The sequence below is a fragment of the Podarcis pityusensis genome (genome assembly GCF_964106645.2).
Source record: "Podarcis pityusensis genome assembly, chromosome: 3".
Lineage (NCBI taxonomy): Eukaryota > Metazoa > Chordata > Lepidosauria > Squamata > Lacertidae > Podarcis > Podarcis pityusensis.
The window spans coordinates 70207431-70232386 of NC_138026.1; the positions used below are offsets into that span (position 1 = coordinate 70207431).

At 40.2% G+C, this 24956-nt stretch overlaps 1 protein-coding gene across 5 annotated transcripts in view; it reads left to right on the top strand.

Annotated features, from left to right (window-relative positions):
- The window catches only part of MAP3K4 (mitogen-activated protein kinase kinase kinase 4), a 72703-nt gene that overhangs the window by 44922 nt on the left and 2825 nt on the right, over positions 1-24956 (top strand). For 2 of the 5 annotated variants that reach the window (XM_081000673.1, XM_081000669.1), the window contains exons 5-25: positions 941-1087; positions 1461-1618; positions 2242-2358; positions 2724-2823; positions 2924-3007; positions 3827-4093; positions 5353-5502; positions 6553-6714; positions 7701-7834; positions 8845-8923; positions 9134-9212; positions 11263-11359; positions 13135-13254; positions 14688-14788; positions 16122-16202; positions 17269-17460; positions 18146-18216; positions 18309-18425; positions 19702-19861; positions 21951-22073; positions 23286-23392. In XM_081000673.1, the coding sequence (XP_080856799.1) occupies positions 941-1087; positions 1461-1618; positions 2242-2358; positions 2724-2823; positions 2924-3007; positions 3827-4093; positions 5353-5502; positions 6553-6714; positions 7701-7834; positions 8845-8923; positions 9134-9212; positions 11263-11359; positions 13135-13254; positions 14688-14788; positions 16122-16202; positions 17269-17460; positions 18146-18216; positions 18309-18425; positions 19702-19861; positions 21951-22073; positions 23286-23392 (2646 nt within the window). The remainder of the gene's footprint in view (positions 1-940; positions 1088-1460; positions 1619-2241; positions 2359-2723; positions 2824-2923; positions 3008-3826; positions 4094-5352; positions 5503-6552; positions 6715-7700; positions 7835-8844; positions 8924-9133; positions 9213-11262; positions 11360-13134; positions 13255-14687; positions 14789-16121; positions 16203-17268; positions 17461-18145; positions 18217-18308; positions 18426-19701; positions 19862-21950; positions 22074-23285; positions 23393-24956) is intronic. The other 3 variants (XM_081000670.1, XM_081000671.1, XM_081000672.1) reach the window with 3 other exon arrangements.

Below are 24956 nucleotides of genomic sequence, written 5' to 3' on the forward strand. Positions count from 1 at the left end.
GTGGTAATATTTTTCAGTAACATAAAAAGATACTTAAAAGATAACGAAGGCCAATATTCCATGTACAATTCTAACATTTTGCAAATAATTCTCTGCTAATTGCTTTACCAAAAGTTACAGTAAGATCTTATACCTCTTCTCCCCCAAAAGCCTACAATTTTTTGTAAGCTGCTTTGAGACACAGGGTGAGAAGCAGGATATACATTTCTTAATAAAGTGATGAACAATTCAGAGGGAAGCACAGTACTGTAAGCTGCTATTTCTCTTTCTTGTAAGAATGACAACAATTACTGAGGATTCTGTGGAGGGCAAATATGGTTCTGTCTCTGCTTCTTTGCCAACTAAATTGACTTATTCCTTAGCTTCGGTAAATACATAGCCATCAGCTATATTTATTTAATGGGTTTTAATTCCCTACTCTGTTGCAGGGGCTTGGGTTATAGTATACAGTAAAAAGTTTATCACGCCCCCTCCCTTCCCCACAATTCTAGCATTGTAGCAGGCAAACGTGAAAATGTGAAGTTTTATGGGTTTCTTAAATTAAAAAAAGGGTTTTGTGAAATGATATAAAGCAAACTTTTTATAAAGGTGTGTGGGATTTGAGCTGTGGAGCTCTGGGTTCAGATACCATCACTGGTCATTACCATTTGAGGCCTTTCTTGGAGTAAAAAGTGGCTCCATGTTACAGGCTCATTGTGATAGTAAATGAAGAAAGGTTTGTAAAACACTTAGCAGAGTTAATGGTCTGTAGAATTCAACTCTGAAATCCCACCCACTCTACTGTTGTAGCTCTTGTGTTGCTTGGCGATTTTATGTTGTGTAGAGAGGGCCACATGATCTGTTGAAACCTCTAAATTAAATCTATGATTAAAATCTCAAGAGAAACTCTTTTTTAAGCATCCGAATGATTTATTGCTTTTTATGGACTGTTTCCTTGCAGCTAGTGAGAGAGTGTAAAGAGGTCCTGAAAGGGGGTCTGCTTATGAAGCAATATTATCAGTTTATGTTACGTGAGGTGTTAGATGACTTACAGAAGAACAACTGCAACATCGACTCTTTTGAGGAAGACCTGCATAAGATGTTAATGGTAAGCAAGCAATCCTATTTTATAGTGGGTCACTTCTGTAGGCTTCTCTATCGGATTCTTAATTGTCTCACCATTGTCAGTTTATTTTCATTAGCTTCTCTAGTTGTGCAGGAATTGTGTTTCTGTTTTAACTACGTTGTGCAATATAATCAGGGGTCCGATCTTGGATGGTCCTGAGCTTTGCTCTTTGGAAGCAAAAACAGAGATGAGGTGCTGATTTTTACATATCTCCCTTGGCATCTCACCTACTCCCTAATACATTCTGACGATATTCCATTTCACAAAGCCACCATCACATTACAGGTGGGCTCTGTCTCCATTGTGGAGTCTAGTGAAACAATATGACCTAAATTGCTGTTCTTCCCTTTTCAAGGTTTATTTTGATTATATGCGAAGCTGGATCCAAATGCTACAGCAGTTACCTCAAGCATCTCATAGTTTAAAAAATCTCCTGGAGGAAGAATGGAATTTCACCAAAGAAATCACTCCTTATATACGAGGAGGTGAAGCTCAAGCTGGAAAATTGTTCTGGTAGAACTTATTATTATTGTGATTCTCATGTCCATTTTGCTCAAAATTTTAAGTTTTATTAGCAGGGATTTTTTAAAAAAGTTTTATTAATTGGAAATCTACTGCCATTTACAAAAAGTAAAGATGATCTTATTAAAAAGCTAGTAAAAGTTGAATATTAAGCAGTGTGTATCTGAACAATTTTAAAATTAATTAGGTCCCCCCCCCCAACTGCATCTGACTGGGGAACATTTCATTTCATTTATTTTACATAAACTTTATTTAATACTTTCATATCAATGGCATTCTAATCCTGGAACGCTATGGAAGTTTTGAGAGCCAGTGTGGTGTAGTGGTTAAGAGCGGTAGTCTCGTAATCTGGGGAACTGGGTTAGCGTCTCCGCTCCTCCACATGCAGCTGCTGGGTGACCTTGGGCCAGTCATACTTCTTTGAAGTCTCTCAGCCCCACTCACCTCACAGAGTGTTTGTTGTGGGGGAGGAAGGGAAAGGAGAATGTTAGCCGCTTTGAGACTCCGTCAAGTAGTGATAAAGCGGGATATCAAATCAAAGCTCTTCTTGATGCACAAGCCTCTTTCTGCGTTGTCTGTGGGAGTGACAATTGTTTTTGATTATTTTGTTTCAGTGACATTGCAGGAGTGCTGCTTAAATCTACAGGGATCTTTTTAGACTCTGGCTTACAAGAGAGCTGTGATGAGTTTTGGGCTAATGCTGATGACAGTGCAGCTTCAGATGAAATCAGGTACTCCCAGACCTACATAAGATACACTATCATGTTACGGATGTCTTTATATGCATGAAAGAAGCAGCATGAATTTCTTTTAAAATTGCAGCAGAAACCCAGTGTTTGTGTATGCTCAGCCTAATAATGCTTGCAGTTAAGGGCATGAAAATAATTTCTCTGCCTTGTTTCCTTAACTGTACACTTTGTCTTTTTGTGTAGGATGTGTCATCTTCTCAATACCAGATTCATTTTTAGCTTCTTGTTTGTACATATTTGCCTTCTGACTTCTTGTTTAGCCTTTTTTTATGTGTTCTTCTTCAGCACATTTGAATGCATGTGCGACAATTTGTTGAAATAACTGCATTCTGTTAAATTATTTGTAGGAGGTCTGTGATAGAGACAAGCCGGGCACTGAAAGAGCTGTTCCATGAAGCCAGAGAGAGAGCATCCAAAGCTCTTGGCTTTGCCAAGAGATTAAGAAAGGTAAAAAGAAAAAGTGGTTTTACATAGTGTGCCCAGTTCAGCTGCATTGATAGGCTTCTTAACAGTGCAGTTTGATAAACACCTGCCATTTTATTCTTAGGACCTTGAAATAGCAGCAGAGTTCACATTTTCTGCCTCTGTGCGGGACTTCCTCAGTGCCCTGAAAGCACAACAGTACATGAAGGTAAAATCAGCCTTGGGGCTTAAAGGCATTATTATGCTCTCCAGTGTGTGGCGTGTAGATCTTATGCATGTCCAACTACCAAGGTTAGACATGTCTAGCTACCAAAGTACCAGTTCGTAGTGGCATACTTTGCTGAATTGTAACCTGCACTTGGATCATACGATGAAGGGAAGGATAAGATACACTTAATAAATAATTTCTCACTGAGGGGGTAAACCTGTGTCTGGGTTGTACCACTGAAGGTGGGGGTCCATGTGACTGAATGCTGTTCCTTGGATATCCATCTGTGTACTTGGAAAGCACCTGACCTCCCTGATATACATTGTGGGGCAGAGGTGGATGGGAAGGAAAGGCATCACCTCACTGCTGTGAGTTCATTGCCCTCTTTTGCAGCCCACCAGTACACAGAATGTGTCCCATTGTTGCCAAGGCAACTGAGAGGTGTTCCTGTCTTTCTGTGCCGTGTTGATGGGTATTGAAACATGGGAAGACAGTGTGATGCCTGGTGATGTGTTGTCAATACACCCTGGGGCAAGAGCAACACCACTTTGTATGTCTTCAGTGTCAATTCTCTGTAGTCTTGTTCCCTGTGTGATCCCCACTGGCTATTATCATGCAGTGATGGGGGAGACAACTGAGATAAAAAAGCACTAGGTGGTGGTTGTGGGGAGGGATGCAGTGCAAATAGCCATGGAAAAGGTGCATAATGGTGGTAGTCACTTAGCATCTGTGAAACTCCTTTCACCCTGAGAAAAATGAGTGAAATTTTTCTGTGGTTCTAGGTGTTAATAATTTGGACCATATTGGTTTGTTCCTCAGGTACAGATCCCTGGACTTGAAAACTTGCAGATTTTTGTGCCAGATAACCTTTCAGGAGAGAAATCTATCATCCTGCAGCTACTTAATACAGCTGCAGGAAAGGACTGTTCAAAAGACTCTGATGAGGTTGCAAGCGAACCATTTTTACTTATGACAAAGTACAGAGACAAAGATGATGACACTGATGACAGCTGGAGCACTTGGGAAGGACAGCCTGTCAAAATTGTTCCTCAGGTGGAGACAATTGACACATTGAGAAGTATGCAGGTAAAGAATTTCTGTATTAGTATTCTTCTGATTTGGTAAATGGTAGTTATTTATGGACTCCCAACATTTAAGAAATGCTCTGCTTTTCTCACATGTAAGAAAATTGGAAATACTACTAGGGTAGGATCTTAGGTGCTTGAGAATTCGGCCTATGCATTCTTCATAGGGGTTTAGTTTGATCCTCATATTGCAAAAAAGTGTGTATTTTTCTGTCTTGAATGGATTTGAGAGTAGGGTAAATTGTCAATATAGCCTTAGATCAGATTGGGGTTGTCATCCAGAGCATGGCACTTTGCTGAGTAGAGCGATTCTATTCTGAACAGCTTGCCGTAGTACCTAACTTTTTATTATTCTACCTTTTTGTAAAACCGCTTTGAGGTTTCTTCTTTGAGCCAGTGTGGTGTAGTGGTTAAGAGTGGTAGATTCGTAATCTGGGGAACCGGGTTCGTGTCTCCGCTCCTCCACATGCAGCTGCTGGGTGACCTTGGGCTAGTCACACTTCTCTGAAGCCTCTCAGCCCCACTCACCTCACAGAGTGTTTGTTGTGGGGGAGGAAGGAAAAGGAGAATGTTAGCCGCTTTGAGACTCCTTTGGGTAGTGATAAAGTGGGATATCAAATCCAAACTCTAGAATCAAGCCTTCTATAAATTTTATAAAATAAATAAGAAACAATGTTTGAAGCTACAGGATGTTAGTAGAAAATGTACCATTGTTATAATATTAATAAGTTCTTGCACCTGTTGACATATTGGAGAAATCAAACGGCTTTCTTCACTTTAGAAGTATGAAACTAATGTATATAGTGAGCATATAAAGTTCTTATTCTAGCAACAAGAAGTGCATGGAACTCTTTTCCTCCCACCACTCAGCAACACATTTGCTGAAGTGTGCTTCTGCACAGACTTCATTCCCCAACTTGCTGTGTGGAGGTTTTGCACCACAGCTGCGCATACAACTGGAGTTGCTCTCATCCCTCACCTAGCAGCCTCTGGTGCATAGAGGGAGGCAGACAATGCACCAAAATATGTTTATCAATATGTAACTGTCTCTAAATTGGTCACAATGAACGTTGAAGGAACAGCTTTGGAAAATCCAGAAGTACAACTGAAGACGTTTTTCATAAAATTAGCAATTTTGTGGGAAGGAAAATAGTACCATTTAAAACATGTCAGAGTTAAGTATTTTAAATTTCAGAATTCACGGTTACAACTTTGGGAACCGTTTTTCAGCAATACCATAAATTAATCTTGTATTCTTAGGTTGACAACCTCCTCCTTGTAGTCATGCAGCCTGTTCATCTTGTGAACCAGAGAAAAGCTGTCCAACAGTTTCTTGAAGGGCTCATCTCTTTACATCAGGAGCAAACATCCAGCCAGCCAGTCATTGCCAAAGCTTTGCAGCAGCTGAAGGTACGTATCTTTCTGGTTTATATTCCTCTGGATTGTTAAGCATTCTCAGTCACTTAGAATTACAAAATCTCTAAAGAGGCTGCTGAGGTCTACTTTTAAATGCAAGTGATCAGAGAAAGATTGTCATTGCAGTTTTGTGCAAGTAAGTTGAGAGTAATTTATACAGCAGGCTGAATGAATTGTATGTACAGATTGGGAGGTTGTATGTTTATGCACTGACACATGAAGCATAGCTTCCAAACAGATTTGAATAGTAAGTAAGAAACTTTATATCGTGCTTTAGGAAAACAGTAAAATGCAGTGCTTGGGAAAACCTTTCCCTTATAAGGCTTTACTATTTACAAATCACCAGTTTATCCACCTGACTTCTACTCAGAGTAGATCCATTGAAATTAATGGACCTAAGATATTCATACCCATTAATTTCTGGATTACTGCTGTGGTTACAAAAGTCACTTATCAATGTTTGGTCCAGTGTTCCAGATTTCTAGGGGTTAACCAGAAAATTCTTGGAAGCTGGCCATTGCAACCTGAGTGTAGGAAACTGGGTGTGGAAACTTGCATGCACACAAATAGTGGTTGGATATATGCACTTGAAGAATCTTAATCACACTTTTGATAAAGTTGGCTTTTGCGTAAAAATCACAATTTATTTTTTAACAGTGCAATCCTATATATGTCTACTCTGAAGCAAGAACCACTGAGTTCAGTGGGACTAACTGCCAGGTAAATAGGTAGAGGATTGCAGCCTAAGGTATCCCGTGATATGGCGAGAAGTAGCCATTGAGGATTATCATAAGGTTCCTGCAGAACCATGTATTACATGATTAAGAAGTATCAATTAACTATGAGTTAATTGTTTTGATGAATTTGTTGTTTGCTTTATATGCTGTTGTGTTTGATATTATAGAGATTGCAATGTTCGTTGTTTTTAAATGCTATTGTGATTGCTGTGAGACTCTTTGAGCTCAGCATTTGCTATTTGAAAAGCAGAATACAAATATTAAATACACAAATAATACTTCAGCAAATATTTTTCCTGTTTTCCAGAGTGATGCATTACAGCTTTGCAATAAGATAAGCAGTGCGATTGACAGAGTTGATCGCATGTTCACATCTGAATTTGATGCTGAGGTTGATGAATCAGAATCTGCCACCCTGCAGCAATATTATCGGGAAGCCATGATTCAGTGTTACAACTTTGGTTTTGAGGTTGGTTCAAGAGAAATGTTTTGCCTATTTTTTCCCAAGTGGAAGGCTTTAATTTTATTTCTTCGAAGTGAATTTTTAAATGGGTCATGTTTTTTTAAACAGCCATTTGATTGGGTAATCACTTTTCACTTCGGAGAAGTAGCGTTGTGTAACTAATAGTAGCATAATGTTTAGAATCAGACCTAAGGGCTTGTCTAGCGTAGTGTTCCGTTCTTACAGGGGCCAACCAGATGAGAAGTCCACAAGCAAGACATGAGTGCAATAGCACTCTTCGGCTTTACATTTTATGCAAAAGAACAAAAATGCACAGAAAAATAAAAACAATATATATTTCCCATTATAAGAATGCTTGTTTTGTTTGAAAGTTATGAAACATTGGAGGCTGTGTAGCAAGCACACCACATAAGAAAATAGAAGATCATCTGCTCAGGTCAAAATTAGACCCATATTCTCCTTTTTCAAGGGCTGCTGCTAAATAGCAGTGTTCCCTACTGGGTTTCCCTTTCTTATGTATGAAAGGCTCCAGGGAGTTTTGACCCAACAGCCTTTTTATTTATGCATAACTGCAGTTTTGTATTGCATTGGTTATCAGCAGGTTTGTATGCAAGGTGTTACAGAGACATACCATGCTATTCTCTTGCTTTTTTCACAGGGTGGTATCTTAACAAAGTAGTTCTATTTGCACAATTATTTCCATTTGCACAGTGGATCTCCCCTCTCTCCCCTCTCTCCATCAACAAGATTTAAGGGAAATGGGGGAACACAAAGGGAGGGAGGGGAACATCCATTGCACAGCCAGAAGTTCTTGTGTTAATGAAGTACTTGGTTGGATATCACCCACATTGTGTTTATGTTGTACCTATTGCATTATTGGAGAATTTGTAAATCTGGATGCAGAATTTTGAAGTTTCAGAAACACTGTTGTAGCAGTTGAAAATGGCAATATTTATTTCAAAGCCTTGACAGGTGATTTTAATATATTGCAGTACCACAAAGAAGCCATCCGTCTGATGTCTGGGGTATTCAGACAGAAAATTGGAGACCAGTATATCAGTTTTGCAAGAAAGTGGATGAATTACGTCCTTACTAAGTGTGAGAGTGGCCGAGGTACTAGACCAAGGTAATGATTGAGAAATAACTATTTTCAATTTTCCTCCTTTCTGTTTTATGGGAGCTTGTAATATTTAAACAAAGAGCAAGGTTGCTGCCTTGATTACTTTGAAGATTATATTAATGCTAAATACCACAACATGGGTACAAGAATAAGATATTTGAGGTAATCCAAGGCACCAGTCATTTAAGAGTTTTCAGATAAACGTGACTCATGATAGAAAACAAGGCTAGAATTAAGGTTTGTTACACAGTTTAATTAGACTTGATTTTTAAAATTACGATATGGGGAATGCATGCTATAGTAAATAATCAGGATGATTTAGAATATAATCTTCTGCCCATTGCCTGCATCAAGAGCTGCACTCAGCCTCCAAGGATTCTCTTATAATTCACTAAGTACCTGAAAGTCATGGCAATTTGGTTACGGTTAATTGTGGGTTCCCAAGCATTTTGGCTGTCCTTACCAGGTGTACATCCTTTTCTACATGGCATACACTTCATTATTTCCTTTGTTGTCATTAATTTGAAAAGATAATTGTCACGACTGGAGATGTTGCAGAGTTTGGCCAGACTTTGCATTGTGGACATACTAAACGTCTGCGGGGAAACAGGGTTGTCATCTAGATCAGGAGTCAGTAGACTTTCCCCCTCCCTTCCCCCATGCCACCTAAATCTCTGGAAGGTTTTGGAAACCCCAAAATAGGTTTAGGAGGCACGTGGAGGAGGCGGAAGTCCTGTTGTGCCAATGGACCTCATTCCATGAACACATGTCCCACTTAGTGCTATGTTGAAACCTACCTTAAGGGTGTTGGGATTTCAGTATTCTTTCCCATGCATAGCCATAAAAACATAGCTTCAGGGAACAGAGTCTTGAGTAGGCATTGTTTTAGATTTGCATAGTGTTTAGAAAGGCAATATTTTTGTGTAGCATGGCAACAGAGGTTGTTTTTCTCTAAATAAATAGAGCTGCTTATATAAGTACTCCTGGTTAACCAGTAACTTCTTTCTGCACAACAGGTGGGCAACACAAGGTTTTGATTTCCTTCAAGCCATAGAGCCAGCATTTATTTCAGCTCTTCCTGAAGATGACTTTTTGGTATGTCATTAACCACTCTCATATTTTAAGTTAAACACTATTAGCTGCATTTGTGACCAGATAAGTTTTGCTGGTGGTTCATTTTATTCATACTTCTTGAATTATATATGTTCCTAAGTTATACATTTAAATTCATTAAAGATACTGCAGGTACTTATTAGAAAAACGCGGTATTTATTGTTGCAGTGATGTTAATTTTCTATCTTCCAGAGTTTACAGGCATTGATGAACGAATGTATTGGCCATGTAATTGGAAAGCCTCATAGTCCTGTTACAGGTTTGTACCTTGGTAAGGCAGCAGCTACACAGTCTCTTCCTCTGGAACTTTACACCTGTAGTTTGTAGAAATAGAAACATGTCGTTGTAAGTGAATTGAATGTGTAAATCTAAAACACACACGAGTCACAATAAAAACAAGAACCAGCCAGTCATCCAACTCAGTATGTCGGCCTCCTGTCTTCACAAAATGATGACAACAAATCAGCAGGAATGGGGAACCTGAGACTCTCAGGACGTTATTAGACTGCAGCTTCTATCATCATTGACCATTAGTCATGCTGGTTGGGATTGATGGGAGTTGGGAGTCTTAACAACCTGTAAAGGACCAGTGTTTCCCCATCTCTACAATAAAGAATGCAGTTTTTAAAGCCCCTCTAAAATATAAGAAGCAGCAGATAATCCATCTTGGCCTACTAGAACAGACAGGTTTTCAGTTTGGCTTGGAATGACATCAGGGAGGTGAGGTGGCCAGATAACTCTTCTCAAGGCACAGCATTCCAAAGCATGAGCACAGCAGCTAATTAAGTCCCATCACATGTTCCCACCACATGTTCCTTCCTGAGCCTCAGGAATTGGCAGTGCCTGTCCAGATGACTTCAGTGAGCATGGTGGTCCCAGGGCATGTTCTGAAGGGACAAGGCCTTGCTGAAGCTAAGCAGGCCTGGATCTTGTCAGTGTGTGGATGGGAGATTGCTTACGAAATGCACATGTGCTGCTGTGTGCTGCTTAGAGGAAGAAAGGCAGAAAAAGAGTAAATAAGTAATAGGTGGTCCTTTAGGTGGTCCTTATAGCTGCTTTCTACAGCAACTGAAGTTTCTGAGCCGCCCTCAAAGGTAGCCCCATGTAGAGCATGTAATAGTAATCCAAGCCAAGGCACGTGTGACCACGCTCACAAAACAGTGGTGAACAAACTGGAACTATATGGGAAATAACCTTATACAGAATATTTTGCATTAAGTAAAGTTCATACTAATAGCAGAAATTGAATAGCTTTCCTGGAGATTCTTCAACTTAGCCCTGCACACATTGTTGGTGGCAAAGAACAAAAACAAGACTGATCAAACCATTGGTGGGCCTCCTATGAAACTGGTGGGCTACATTGTGCCGGGAGGGGCACGAGGTGTGCAGACCTGCATGAACTAGAGAGGCCTGCAAGCCAATGTGGAGCCTTGTTGTATATAGAGTGTGTCCTCCACAATTAGCTTGCCTTTCCCTGCATAAAATGTATAAGCAAGGGAGTTGCTTATGTTGAGAGATCAACAACTATGGCAGGTACAGCTATAAAGTGACAACATTAAAATGACTAGAAGTGTTCTGCTGATACCAGGTTAGGATCTCTTGCTTATTGTGGTTGAGCTGGAATGGCTCTTAATGGACCTTTGTCCATTAGGACAAATTGAAGAAATAATGGCATTATTATACTCCATTAGGAGTATATTGAAGAAATAATGGCAGTACTTGAGGAGGAAAAGAAGAAAACTCAAATCCGTGTTTTGCTTGAACATCAAAGATGCACTTGGAAGAGTGAACAACTTCAGTCCAAACAAGTCCAGGTTAATTATGAAAGAATATATCTGTAGTCAAGCTAAATATTTAAATATACAGAGCAAGTCCCATAAATTGGGAGTTGTCTTGTGGCTTAAGGAAGCCTTTGTACTTTTGCAAAATATTACACACACACACACACACACACACACACACATTTTCTTAACTATTTGTACGCTAAATGACATATAAATAGGAATAGCTTACTTACTAGTGCTTGCTTTTCCATAGCCCACTACATCTCCTGGCTACTAGCCTGCATATACATTGGGCTGACCAATTTCTTAAGTCCGCTTCTCATGGGCTGGCAGGCAAATCTGAATGCACAGTGAGCCACATCAGTTGCTATTTGAGAAAGTCTCTCTGGGTCGATTTCATCCCAGTTTCTTCCACTTCAAACAAATTGCATGAACTGGACCTCCATTACAATGATCCTGCATCAAATGTGACATGCATGTGTTGACTGTTCTCTTCAATCATCTGAATGCCCTCCCTCTGCCTCTTTCTGCTTGTAGCTATTCATCGGAATAGTCCCCGTCCTGTGAAAGTACCTCGATGCCATAGTGATCCCCCAAATCCTCACCTCATCATCCCAACACCTGAAGGGTTCAGGTATTAAAAGCTTATCCAGATCCTTACTGCTTGTATTCTAGAGGAAACTGGTGTTTCTGAAGTTGTTCAAGCAACTTTACCATTTGAACCTTGATGTCTGCCTTTATCCAAAGGAGACAAAAAAAATTCCTATGTGCCAAGCCCGCAATACTTTCTCCCCTTTGAAAAAATGCATAAAACCCCACAGTAATTTTCCTTATTGTTATGAGTTCTGTGAAGAATGTCATTGCCTCTCTGTAACATCATTTTGATAAGTGACATAGCCTTTCTCCTATATCTGAACAACTTTCTGAATTTTATTATTATTTATTGCTTTCTTCTGTTCTCCATGATATGTGATTCAGTGCTGGAGCTAGAGGTTTGTTTTGTGTGTGTGTGTGTGTGTGTGTGTGTGTGTGTGTGTGTGTTATAAAAAGCAGCAAGAGCAAGGCAGCTCTTTCTCCCCATCTCTGTCCACCACAGTCCTATCCTACAGTTTCTTGAACCTTCACTTGAACCTTCCCCCCCCCCCATTTTCTTGCTGACTACTTCCTCTCCTTCTCCTCAAAAGATTGCAAACAACAGTATTAACCCCCAAACAGGTGGACCCTCCTAGATCTATAATATACGAAAAATGGAAACTTGGCTATTGATGACAAATTAGTGGTAGCTCTAGCAATAATGTTACTGATTTTTAAAAACAGTTTTATTAAGACCCTCAGACAACTGAGATGCAGAAAATGAAGCTTCTGTTGTGCTGCTTTCTCTTCTGGTTTTTTAAACATGCATGTATGTGCATGCAAATCCCTGTGATGTTGCTGCTTCTGTTAAGTGTAGATTATGAAAGTTAGCTGAATATGGTGGCATTTCTGCATCTTGGAAATTAGAGGGTTTCCACATCAACTTGTCTATGGACGTTGTCACTTCACACCTACAAAAAATATATATACTATAAGAATTACTATACAAAGCCATCATGCGGAGACAGCATTTGCACACATCACACTAAATCACGCTGGAGCAAGCCTCAGCAGATTTCAGATTTACATGCTTCTCTCCTCTCCTCTCCTCTCCCCTTGCAAATTGCAATGACATTGGAAGCTTCTGCTTTTGCATAACTGGCTTGTTTAAACAGTGGTACCTCGGTTCTCAAACATAATCCAATCTGGAAGACCGTTTAAGTTCTGAAATGTTTGAAAACTGAGGCGCGAAGGGCTGTCTGCAAATCCAATTGAGAAAACTGAAAAACACACAGCGGAAGCCGTTTGACCTCCAAGGCACGCTTGAAAATGGAAGCATTTACTTTCGGGTTTTCGAAATGTTTGTCAACGAAGACGTTTGAGAACCGAGGTACGACTGTATTGAAGATTAAATACAGTTCCAGGTCTCGACAAAAGGGCAAGCCATGTTTAATCAAAAGTGCGGCTCTGCGAAAGGAGAAGTGAGGAGACAGAGCATGTGAGCCCAAATAGCTTAAGAGTAGTGTATGCCTGCTGCTACAGTATTTGTACTCACTACACTTTTTGTTTACAATTTTGTTTTCAGTACTCCACATTTATAAATGGATCTCCTTTTGCTTGCTGAAAACAATCTAGGTCCTCAGTTGCAAGCATAATTTTATAGTGCAAACTGGAAACTTAATCTACTTAGAGCTCAAATCATTTTACAGGTTTTTTTTTTTAAAACGAACTTTTCACAAGATTTTTTTCAGACTACTGTTTTGAGTCACTGTGTTTTAAGAATCCAGTAAAAATGGACCTGAAAGTCTTTTCCTGAAGCTTTTCTTCTCACTGCAGCACCAGGAATGTCCCATGTGATGTACGGAACCATTGCAGCCCTGCTCTTAGTCGCCCCACTCCCCTCGGTGGTGACTCAACTCAGCCAAAACCACCTGTCAGCAGTACAAATGATATCAGGTAGCTCCACAACATAGCAGATTCATTCCTGTCCACATCACTCATATAAACTGCTTGCAATTAGATCCTAGTAGTTCATCATGGTTCCATTATATGCTCCTGGTGATTACCTTGTTTCTTCTAAAAGTGTGAGATTTTTTTTTTAAGTGCACGTTATGTTTATCCATTTTAAAAAGATCATTTTTTTTTACCATGCATGCTTGAGAACAATTTTTTATTTAGTTTTATTTTAGAACCATTAATGCATGCAGTCCATTTCCTCTGTTCCTTTGCAGCTTTATAGTAGCTAGGTGTGACTGAACTAATACTGAACAGAGAGCCTATAATATGTACACCTCTCTTAATTTCATAAAATTCTACCCATGGGCATATAGAGTGAGTAGTAAAACCTTCCAAGAAGAGTTACACTGGTGACAAATCCACCATAAGATGTTTCTTTGGCACACTGGACAACAAGCAGTGCACAAATGCTACCATACTTCATTTGTTCTTTTTGAGTACCCCATATTTCAGATAAAGAGAAAATCCAGCAAAAGCAAAGCAACTGTGTCTGGTACATTGATAATGTCATCTTTAATTTTATTTGTTTCTCTGGACATTGAGTTGAATCCATCTAAGCCATGCTTTGAGAAGACCCATTGAAATCAACTAATTTAAATCCATTGGTTTCAGTGGATTTATTCTGAGTATGGTCTAGTTGGATGAGACCCATTTTAAATTAGATTTTCAAAGGTATAGCATTATGACTTGACACAGGCTCTTTCTTTCTCCCATTAATATATATATATGTATGTATACACCTGTATGCATAAATATGTATACCTTTGAAATGTATACTGCCCTGCCATTCCTTCCAATTGCTGCTGATGTGTTTCGATATGTAAGATGGCTCCATTTTTAAAAAAATGAACTCCGTCTAGTGGACAAGTTCCTTTGATCTAACAGGACTGTTGCCTGGTTTATTGTAGACCAGCGGCATCTGGCGCCTCCACAAGTGTTCCCCCTTCCCTGCTTCAGGATGATTCCTGCATTGACTAGATGACCTTCAAGGTCCCTTCCAGCTTCACAGTTTTGTGACTCTATGATCAAATGTAAATGTAACCTTGTGGTACATTTGCATGTACTGGTGCCATTGCATTTACCCCTCTCAAATATTAGTAGCAGCTTTTTTTTTTGAGAACAATCATATTTTGGGATTCCTCTCTCTCTCTCTCTCTCTCTCTCTCTCTCTCTCTCTCTCTCTCTCTCTCTTTAACCAGGATGCAGATCTAGACTATAAACATTTAGTTTGCTTTCTTAGTATGTGGCTTTCATTAACATACAGAATCATGGCTATTTCCACTTTATTTAAGCTTTCTGCTTTTAGAAAATGGTTGGGGGCGGGGAGTAAAAGTGCTAATTACGACAGCAGCAGTGTGTGTTCTTTTAAACAGAGGCTCCAGCGTCCCTGAAAATGATAGACTGGCTTCAATTGCTGCTGAACTGCAGTTTAGATCATTAAGCCGCCACTCAAGTCCCACTGAAGAACGTGAAGGTGATTGCTGTCTAAATTGTAATGCTTCCCCCCTGCCAAATTGTTTATGCATTTCTCCCTAAAACAAACAACCATTGTATTTCAAGGCCAACAAACAACCATTTTATTTCAAGGCCAGGTTCTTCTGCTGAATTATCAGTTTGACCTTCTCATTCCCAAATACTGTAGGTGTGAATCTATCGGCAGATTAAGACCTATCTTTATTATGCCTTATGGTAGAATGCTTTTCGTAGCAGATCTGCTATTGTAATTTAATGTAGTTGTTTGCATCATTTATGCCCCACTAACAGTAAGTAAAATGAGGAATTGTAAGTCTGGAGAGTGATCAGCTAACCTGCTAATTAACTGCTCTGATGATCAAAGAGGGCATTAACTAAATGATGAAAGGCAACAAGTGATGAAACCAGGCAGGATTCCTGCAGAGACTACGCTTGTGGAATAAATAGAGGCACCACTACTTTGAAGGCTGCGCTCCATAATTAGGACCAACCCCTACAAATACCCTTACAAATTGATACTGAAATATCAACATGTAGCAAGCAGACTCTGTTATTGAAAGCCAGCCATAAATATAGAATGAGAAATTGCCCTTATTTTTACAGCTTCATTATGACTAATCAGGTTATTGTCCATTCCAGACCTAACTTTTTGCTTATTAATCCTTTCAAATCTACAATTCTGTGATTCTAATGGGAACCTAGAACATTTCAGGTTTTGACACTCTTTTCAGTTTATTTCAGACAGTAATTTTGGTTTTCACTTTTTGGTTATTCTACATTTAATCATATTCCTATGCACAGTTGTTTTTATGTGTATAACCTTCAATTTCTATAGAATGAATGCTTTATAGCATTGTCTCATCAGTCCCACCACCCTTATCCCATTCATCTTAAATTCATGGAGCCAAGAGGTTCCTTCTGTGAGTAGAAAGGCATTTCCGCTTGAGGTGGGGAGGCATCAGTAGTCTGTGGTGCCATGTAACACTATTTCTGATAGCTTTCTGACCCAAAGGAGCATTGCCTCCATGGACACTGGGGGCTACTAAAAGGCATTGCATGGGGCAACCCAGCCCGTTTCCGGCCCCTTCCTCCTCCACCAAAACAAGTGGTGCTTGTTTCTACCCTTGCAACTAAATCGTCTCTAAAGAGTATGCAATCGATCTCCGTGTTTATGTAAATAGCTTATACTACTGTGGGGCCCTAATAATAGTTTGAACCATCTTCATATCCTAACATCAACAGGAACCAGTGCAAAGCAGTGGGTAAAAATAAATAAATCAGTTTTCTACTCTATATCAGTGCCATCAGTTTCTTAAAGCATTTTGTTTTCACAGAGCCTACTTATCCAAAAGGAGACTCTAGTGGATCAGCCCGAAGAAGTTGGGAGCTTCGGACTCTTATCAGTCAGACCAAAGGTAAAGATAAGAGTTGGCTGCTTAGCTGTGTTCTGTTTTGCCATGAATGCTGGGTATGATTTTTAGGAGTGCCCTCAATGCCAGTTGGTTTTGCTGTAAGCTCTCACCAAACTATATCTTCCTAGTAAATAGACTTGTATTTCTGTTAGTACATCGCTTGTAGGGTTGCAAGAAGTTTTGTAAGGAGAACTATATGAATTATTGCAAAAAAGGGCTAAGAAGGAGTTTATTTAAGATTTGGATTTTATAGCAATAACTATTAAAATAAAATGCAATATCAGAAAGAAAGTTAGAAAACCATTAGTCGAGGTTGATGGAAGTCCTAGGCTGTGATAGCCAAAGGTTTGTTATGTTGTATAAGATGGGGTGTTACATTTGGAAAACATGTGCAAAAACCAATAAAATTGTATGTATGTATGTATGTATGTATGTATGTATGTATTTCTGTTAGTATACACAAATGTGCATATTGGTGTAAAACTTAAACTTGACAGCCATTGACAGCTCTTAATTCTGGTGGAGGATTCAGAAAGTTATGGCATTTACTGAATCATTTCAAGAACCACCAAACTAAACCAAAGATGAAAATGCCTTTTCACATGAAACCGAGGTGGTACAGTTGCTGCGCCATAACCCCTCAGTCATGCATGGCAAAGGGTCAGCGGGAGATGACAATAGATACTTGTTCCTCTCTATTCTCATTCATGGCCTAAATTTAAAGTGTACAAAGAATGACTTATGAGTTTTATCAGCATTGCAGCTTACCATATCTTAAACTCATATAGTAATGGTTCTTTATAGTCTGCTTGCTTTTTTTTGGTCTTAAAGTCATTCTCTAAATGCTGCTGAGGTTGATAAGTTTGGCTGATACCAGACAGTCATGGATGTATGATGCTGTCCTGTGTTAGCCCTCTACTGACTGTCTGATTTGCAGCAACTCATTGAGATTTCAGGCAGAGATCTGACTGCTCTACAGCCTGCTTTCCTTTTAACTGGAGATCCCAGGAATTGAAATTGCAGTAACAGGACTTGTTCAAGATTTTCCCCTTTCTTTCTTAATTCCTAGACACTGCTTCCAGGCAGGGACCCATGGAGGCAGTTCAGAAATCTGTCCAGCTGTTTGAAGAAAAGAGGTACCGAGAAATGAGGCAGAAAAATATTATTGGCCAAGTTTGCAACACTCCCAAATCTTACGATAACGTCATGCATGTAGGCTTGAGAAAGGTGACTTTTAAGTGGCAGAGAGGAAACAAAATCGGTAAGTTTCTGGTAAGCTGCTTTTCAGTAAACTGTATTCCTAATTGCAGTTTATTTTACAATACATGAAACCCAAGCAGCATATTAAATGCACTGTTGTTGAAGATAGCATCTGCTGAGTATAAGTCAGTGCAGTAGTATATGGAGAAGCACTTGGGCTGATTGCCCTTTTCCCCACCCCAAATGTATGATCATCTTTGTGAAGGAGGATATACAGTGGTGCCTCGCAAGACGAAATTAATCCGTTCCGCGAGTATCTTTGTCTAGCGGTTTTTTCGTCTTGCGAGGCATTCGTCTTGCGGGGCACCACTGTATATGCGTGCATCACCTGGTCTTCCATTTCTGCGTAATCACAGTCTTGTTGTAGTTTATGGATGGAATCAGTTGAAAATTTTACTCGTGTACTCAGTGATGTGTGTACAAATTTGCATTTGTTACAAAGGAGGTTCTTCTGAAATGATCTAGAGGGGACTTTGCCCAAGCAGCTTTCTCTGTATGGAAGTTCTAGCAATTTAAACACTACTTGCCTAAAGCCTCAGTTTCAATTAATACCATTAGAGGATGAACACAGAAAAGTTACATTGAGGATCCATACACATATTTACAGGAGTCATTGTTCATACTGGCAGAATCATGAGCAATATGTTCAGGCTGCTTACACTGTTATTATTCTTACATTTCTGCAGGAGAAGGTCAATATGGGAAAGTGTATACCTGCATCAGTGTTGACACTGGTGAACTGATGGCCATGAAAGAAGTAAGTACTAGACTAATAAAACACACTGAATTTTTCTGTTTTCTGCTTTGTATTTGCAGCAATGTTAATTTTAAAAATCACTGTTTTTGCAGATAAGATTTCAACCAAATGATCACAAAACAATCAAAGAAACAGCAGATGAATTGAAAATTTTTGAAGGCATTAAGCACCCTAACCTGGTTCGGTACTTTGGTGTTGAACTCCACAGGGTAAGCAAACCTCAGTTGCTGACACACGCAAATAAGTTAGGTCTGCAAACTTTAATCAGTTTAATTTGTAGGAACACACAGAACCTTAGGGCCCCCTTTTACATGCGACGTTAATATTATCAAGTTGCATTTCATCACATCTGTACATGGTCAGTGGAAACAGTGGATGTGTGATATATTTCAGAACCATAATTGGGGATGTTTTCAGCTAAGTCTAGTCAGAGTAAACTCAGGGATATCCATGTTCCTAAGTGAATCATGTCCATTAACTTCAGTGGGTCTACTCTGAGCTGAATAACACCCTTCCTGTTTAAGAATCAAAACTGGGTGTGATGTGGAAGCGTCATACTCCAGCTTCTCAGTATCATTTTATGTGCTTAAAAGGAGTAGCTGGAGTGGGTTCAGTTTGGGATTGAGGCTGAGCAGAGATGGCCCTAACTGAAATCCCTCCTCTCTGAAGCTGCTGGAGGTGGGGATACAGGTACAGTGTGGGTACCCACAGCAAACAGCAGCATGAAGTGGGTGGCAGTTTAGATTTGGAACAGACTTGTTCTGCAGTCTGCTTCAGAGGGTAGGACTAGAAGTTTGTTGGCATCCATCTGTCTCGAGAGACAATGGAGTGCAGTCAAACCACAGCATTAGCAGTACCAAAGGGACCTCCACACCAACCAGGTACAAGCCTGGTGTGGAAATTGCAAGGAAGCAGATTTTGGTTAAACCTTAGCAGAAACTTATTTTAAGAGAGATTAAGCAATAGAACAGAGTGTTTTGGGGAGGTGGTTTTCCAAACCAGCAGAAGTATTTTAGTGGAGCCTGGAACGGCATCTATCAGGGATGCTTTTGTTGCAAGATTCCTGCATTAGGCAGCGGGTGAACTCGATAATCTACAAAGTCTGTTCCTACTGTGAAATGGATATCGCACCATATCTACACTGGCCCTGCATATTTTATGTTGCAGCATAGAGAGTCTTATGGATGTTGTATGAGATAAAAGCATCACTCTTGCATTAGGTATGGTGGCCCAAACTTCTTTTGTCTGGTATGCTTAGCAACCATCTTCATAGCCCACCACAGCAGACAGTTGCCATTTCCCCCCTTACCAGCTGTTGCCTGTATAGAACACATCCGGGACAAGGTACTGTGCGGTGCATCTACCATTCCAGGCAAAAACACAAGGCATTCGTAGCTTACAGAAGCATGCATATTTGAAAGACTCTTACTCTGCATACAGAAGATGCAATGAGACCAGATTCCTTTCTTTGTTCCCCAACTATAGGAAGAAATGTACATCTTCATGGAATACTGTGATGAGGGAACTCTAGAGGAAGTGTCAAGGCTGGGCCTCCAGGAGCATGTCATTAGGCTTTACACTAAGCAGATCACAACGGCCATCAATGTGCTGCACGAACATGGCATAGTGCACCGGGACATCAAAGGTAAGCAGCACTTCTGAATTCTTTCATTTCCCTTTTTGCTCTGGGCTGATCTGCAGGTTTGCATTTGAAAAACAAACTTTGGGAATATAACAAAACTCGGGGATATAAAGCTACGCAAACCCCATGTTAATGAGATTGCCCCACCTTTCTTTATTTCCTTTCCCTCATTTCAGGGGGTTGGACAAAATGAATCTTGGGATCCCTTCCAGCGCTACAATTCTATGATTCTATTATTTAATGCATATTCTGCTTTTCCTCCCAGAGGGGCCTGGGATAGCAAACACACCTGCAATTCTTTAAAAAAATTTTTTTTAAAGCATTCTCAAACAGTTCAAACATTCTACAATCACTTACAGTTTAAAGCATTATAACATAATGTGTCACCCTTTCCCTTCTGGAATAGTGCGTCCAGAACCTTATTTTCTGGGGCCAGAATGTATTACTGGTGGTGGTTTCTGCAGTTGGTAGCCACCACCACAAGTTGTTGAAATCTGCTCTGGAGGGTTAGAGGTGGCCTAGGAGAATATTGGAGGGTGGCTAGTTGAGGGGAGAGATCTGTGAAAAAATGCTACCCCACCTCTGTACTCCAGGGGAATCCTCCACTGGATCCTAGTGGATCCCATTCCTGCGGGTTAGGCAAGCTCCAGGACACTAATTTCCAACTGTGCATAAGCATACATAAAAGAAAAGTATATGAAGAAATCAGTATCTCTTCAGATTTTAGGAGGTTGGGCACTGAAAAAAGACTATAACCAACAGGCAGCTGTTCTTGGCTACATAGCTTTGATTAGCCATTACATTTCATCATTTGGAATCCAAGTCACCATTAGGGCCAGAGTTTTAACACTGCCAATCATAAACTAAGGATTGGAATGAAATTCCTTTATCAGGTCAGTGTTATCCCATGAAAGTGTTTCCCAAATGGCTTGCTTTGTGTGTGCCAAAAGATGGTATGAGTCATAGGTCCGACAAGCTGCTTGGCCTCTAGTTGTGGAGTTTGGGCAGAGGCTTGAAAATAGGCACGTGCTTGGGTGAGAGTTGCTGAGACAGCCCACTGTGCATCCATTTGCAGTGTGAGGAGCTGCTTCTTGACGCCTGCACCTCTTCTCCTTCCTAGAAGAATTGAGGGAACAGTCCTACATATTGCCTCTACAGGGGAGCTCTTGTGCTCTCATCTCTATTTGGAAGGATGTGCCCTGACTATTGGACCGACCCCCACTTTCCTATACATGTCTCCATTGTAGAAGGAGAAAAAGGAAATTGGGAGCTAGCCCAGGCAGTCGGGGAGAGCTGCCCGAATGCTTCCTGTCCGGCTGTCTGGTAGGGATGAGGGAGAAAAACTACAGGGCCACGTTCAGTTCTCATAGCAACGCTAGTTAGACTGCTTGGGGGCTGAGGTTCTTTCTCCATCTCAGCTAAAGGCTTTAAGGGTGATGGGAAAAGAGATTAGATGCTCTTTAGCGTTTTGTGGGGTAGAGAAACTGCAGTCCTAATGGCAGCTTCTCTCTCTTGTTCCTCCCTTAGAAAAATGGTGCTGAGTGGGGGGAGGTGTGATAACAGATCCCTCCATGTTTGGGGAGTCGATGTGTGCTGGGTTATGGAAAAAGGCTTTGGCAAATGAATCAAAGAAGTGGGTATCTCCCAGCTCCTGGTTATGTGAAAGACTCTTTTGGACCTAAAATAAAGTTTTTCTGTTTCCACAAGTTGTAAGTAGATACAGTGATACCTCGGGTTACATACACTTCAGGTTACATGTGCTTCAGGTTACAGACTCTGCTAACCCAGAAATAGTACCTCAGGTTAAGAACTTTGCTTCAGGATGAGAACAGAAACCATTCTCCGGCGGCACAGCGGCACCAGGAGGCTCCATTAGCTAAAGTGGTCAAGAATAGTTTCAGGTTAAGAACGGACGTCCGGAATGAATTAAGTACTTAACCCGAGGTACCACTGTATCTATGCCTGGTTGTCTAGCAAGACCTCCAGACCAGTAATTAGGGTGATCACTCTATAATAAACTGTCTCCTTTGGGTTTAAAATCCTGTCTAATTTTTTATTTAAGAATCAATCACTCTTCCCCCCTCCCTTTCAGGAGCAAACATATTTCTTACTTCATCGGGGCTGATTAAGCTGGGAGACTTTGGCTGCTCAGTAAAATTAAAGAATAATACACAGACGATGCCTGGCGAAGTGAATAGTACTTTGGGGACTGCAGGTAATAGAGAACATGCCAAGGAAGTTTCCTTGTGTGTACTGACTAAAACCAATGAAATGTGTTATTGTAGACAATTGCTCTGATGCATTGTTTTGCTATGGGCACGTGAGCTCTGATGTTCACATTGATAGTCAGGTGCCTAGCCTTACCCATGCTGGCTTACCCATTCATTTCAACTGGCACACATTCCCTTGTGTATGGGAACAAACCTCTTGACTTGAGGCCCTGAGGAATCGCTGCCAGTCAGTATAGGCAACTCCGAGTCTGACTTGTCATGCTTCAAAGTTAACATTTACAAAAAGGACCAGATGTGCTTTACATTATTAAAATGCAAAAACAAATCACTGTGTGGGTGTGTCTGATTTCATGCCCCTTCCAGCCCCCTCACCCATCCCATACCCTGGGATGATAATACCAATTTGTTAGTCATGAAAACAGAGAGTGTGTGATGCACTTTGGACATTTAATTTTTAAAAGATCTATTCCTAAAAAATGAATTCTATTCCTAAAACTTTCTAGACATTCTAGACAGCACTAGTTGTATTTCAAAAACCTTTAAATAATTTGCAGAATGACTTTACCTTGGGAGCTCATTTCGCACTTGCTCTGCAACAGAAGACTAATGAAACATTTATTCCTCTCTAGTCAGAGCACAGGGAACAAATTATATGTGAAACATTATTTGTTTTTGAAAAAGATGAATGGTATTGGCTAAAGCATTTTATATCAACGGCTGCACAAGTAAATAATTTGGTTATGTCTATCAGTTTTAAACTACAAATCTGGTTTTGTAGGCATCGGTTTAAAGTTGACATAAAGTCTTATTGTCGGCTGCTTAGTGTAAGAGAATTTTAAAGATGTGGATTTCTGGCTCTGTAGCAGTCCAGCATAACCACAGTTTTGCAATTTTCCATTGCTTGGGGCAAGTACAAAACTGGGATGTGTAACTCTTTAGTTTAGCAGAAAATATCTGGAGGTGATTCGTATTAAACTTGTGAAAATATTTTTAAAGTATTGACTACGTGCATTTAACACATTGTAACAGAGAGCTGATGATCAAATAAGCAATTTGTGCTTGCCAGCAAGACAAAACTTATGGGTAACTTACTATTCTGTTGGACATGATTTGGTTTCTCAGATGAATCCCATTTGTAGAAGACTCTTCTTCCTTTTGTTACATAATCTGATGTGATTATCTGTGTTGTTTCAAAGCATACATGGCTCCTGAAGTGATCACTAGAGCTAAAGGAGAAGGCCATGGGCGTGCAGCAGATATCTGGAGTCTAGGCTGTGTTGTGATTGAAATGGTCACTGGGAAGGTAAGCATTATTGTGCAAGATTAAGCCAACCTCAAATACTCATGAAGCTGTATGGTAGTCTTTTAGACATATGGACAACCTGTGACCCATATGTGTGAAATAGTGTTTCTGTATGCATGGGAGCCTGGGGGCAAAAGATGCCCAACTTTGTCTAAAAAACCCGTGGCTGAAATTGAGAAAATTATTGAGGAATTGTACTTGGGGTTGTTGTGTTGTGTGTGTGTGTGTGTGTGTGTGTGTGTGTGTGTGTGTGTGTTGCTGTTAAAGGTCATATAGGCAGGAGGACAAGGACTCATTTTGGATAATAAAATAAAAGCTCTGTTTTGTTTGCTCAGTGTGCTCTCCTCATACAAAGGCCTGCTTTGGATGTGGATACTTTGGGTTAATAAACTGTGATGTGAATAAGCTTTGTGCGCAACTGTATTGACTCTTCTTAGTACATCACAACAAGCCAGGGTGTCTGCAGTTCATCATAGCTTCCCATTGCATCCAAAGCACCAAATAGAACATGCCAGCGTAAGGCTGTTGCGTATCTCAGCTTGTTATCCAATGCCATCCGTGAAATTTCTCATAATGGAGAGAACATAATCAAGTCTGCTCCATATATTTGTCTTCATTCTCCTTTCAGTAAAATACCTGTATGTTAACTGTGTGTGACTGGAAGCACAAATTTTTGACTGTCCCCACATACATAGATCAGGTGGTAGTATCAACGCGGATTTAATTCCTGTGTAGAAACTAATAATTTATGAAGGAGCTTCTCTTTTGGGGGGCATGCTGGACAGGATACTAGACTGTTAAATTTCCCCCCAGTTTGGAATGTAGCCACTGCATTTATGTTGTGTATTAGTGAAACATCCACTATGCTGTGCTCTGCAGGAAAGTCCAAAGATAGAAGCACTCAAAATAATTGAACTAATACTGAAGCCCCGTTTTGTATTCAGCATGTGCATTAAACCATCCCTGAGTTGTAGGGAAATGTTTTGGGGACAGAACGTTTTGTTTGCTGCCATTACCAGAGCCAAGAAATACAGAAAACTCTCGGTTCTGAGCATCTGATAACTGCAGTATAGAAAGTAGAACCTCTTCCCCATCTGCTGAGTATAATTTATTGGGGCTTTTACTGCTGTGTAATTGTATCCCAACAATTTTCACTTATTGCTGGAACACATGTTTTTCAGAATGCCCCGGCCTATAATGTATTTGAAAGATAATAATAGGTTGTAATCCACTACGGTTCTGTCATTTCAGAATGGCCATTCTTTGCTTTGAGTGTTATTCTGTATCCTATTTCATTTTGGGCTTTGTTTCCCCATTTTTGATAATGTAGACCTGTAATCAAGTGTGTGTGTGTGTGTGTAGGATTTATGCAAAGAGCTGTATCATATTATACCCATATTATATATATGGATAGAGGTCCATATAGTTGTTATGTAATGCTCCTTGATGTGCAGGTTGAGTGTTAATGTATTTAATGGAACAGGGAAGTAGCTAATTTTCTATATACTGACAGTGGCGGAGCTTCATACTTCGGCACTGGGGGGGGGGGCGGAAGGCAGGTGGG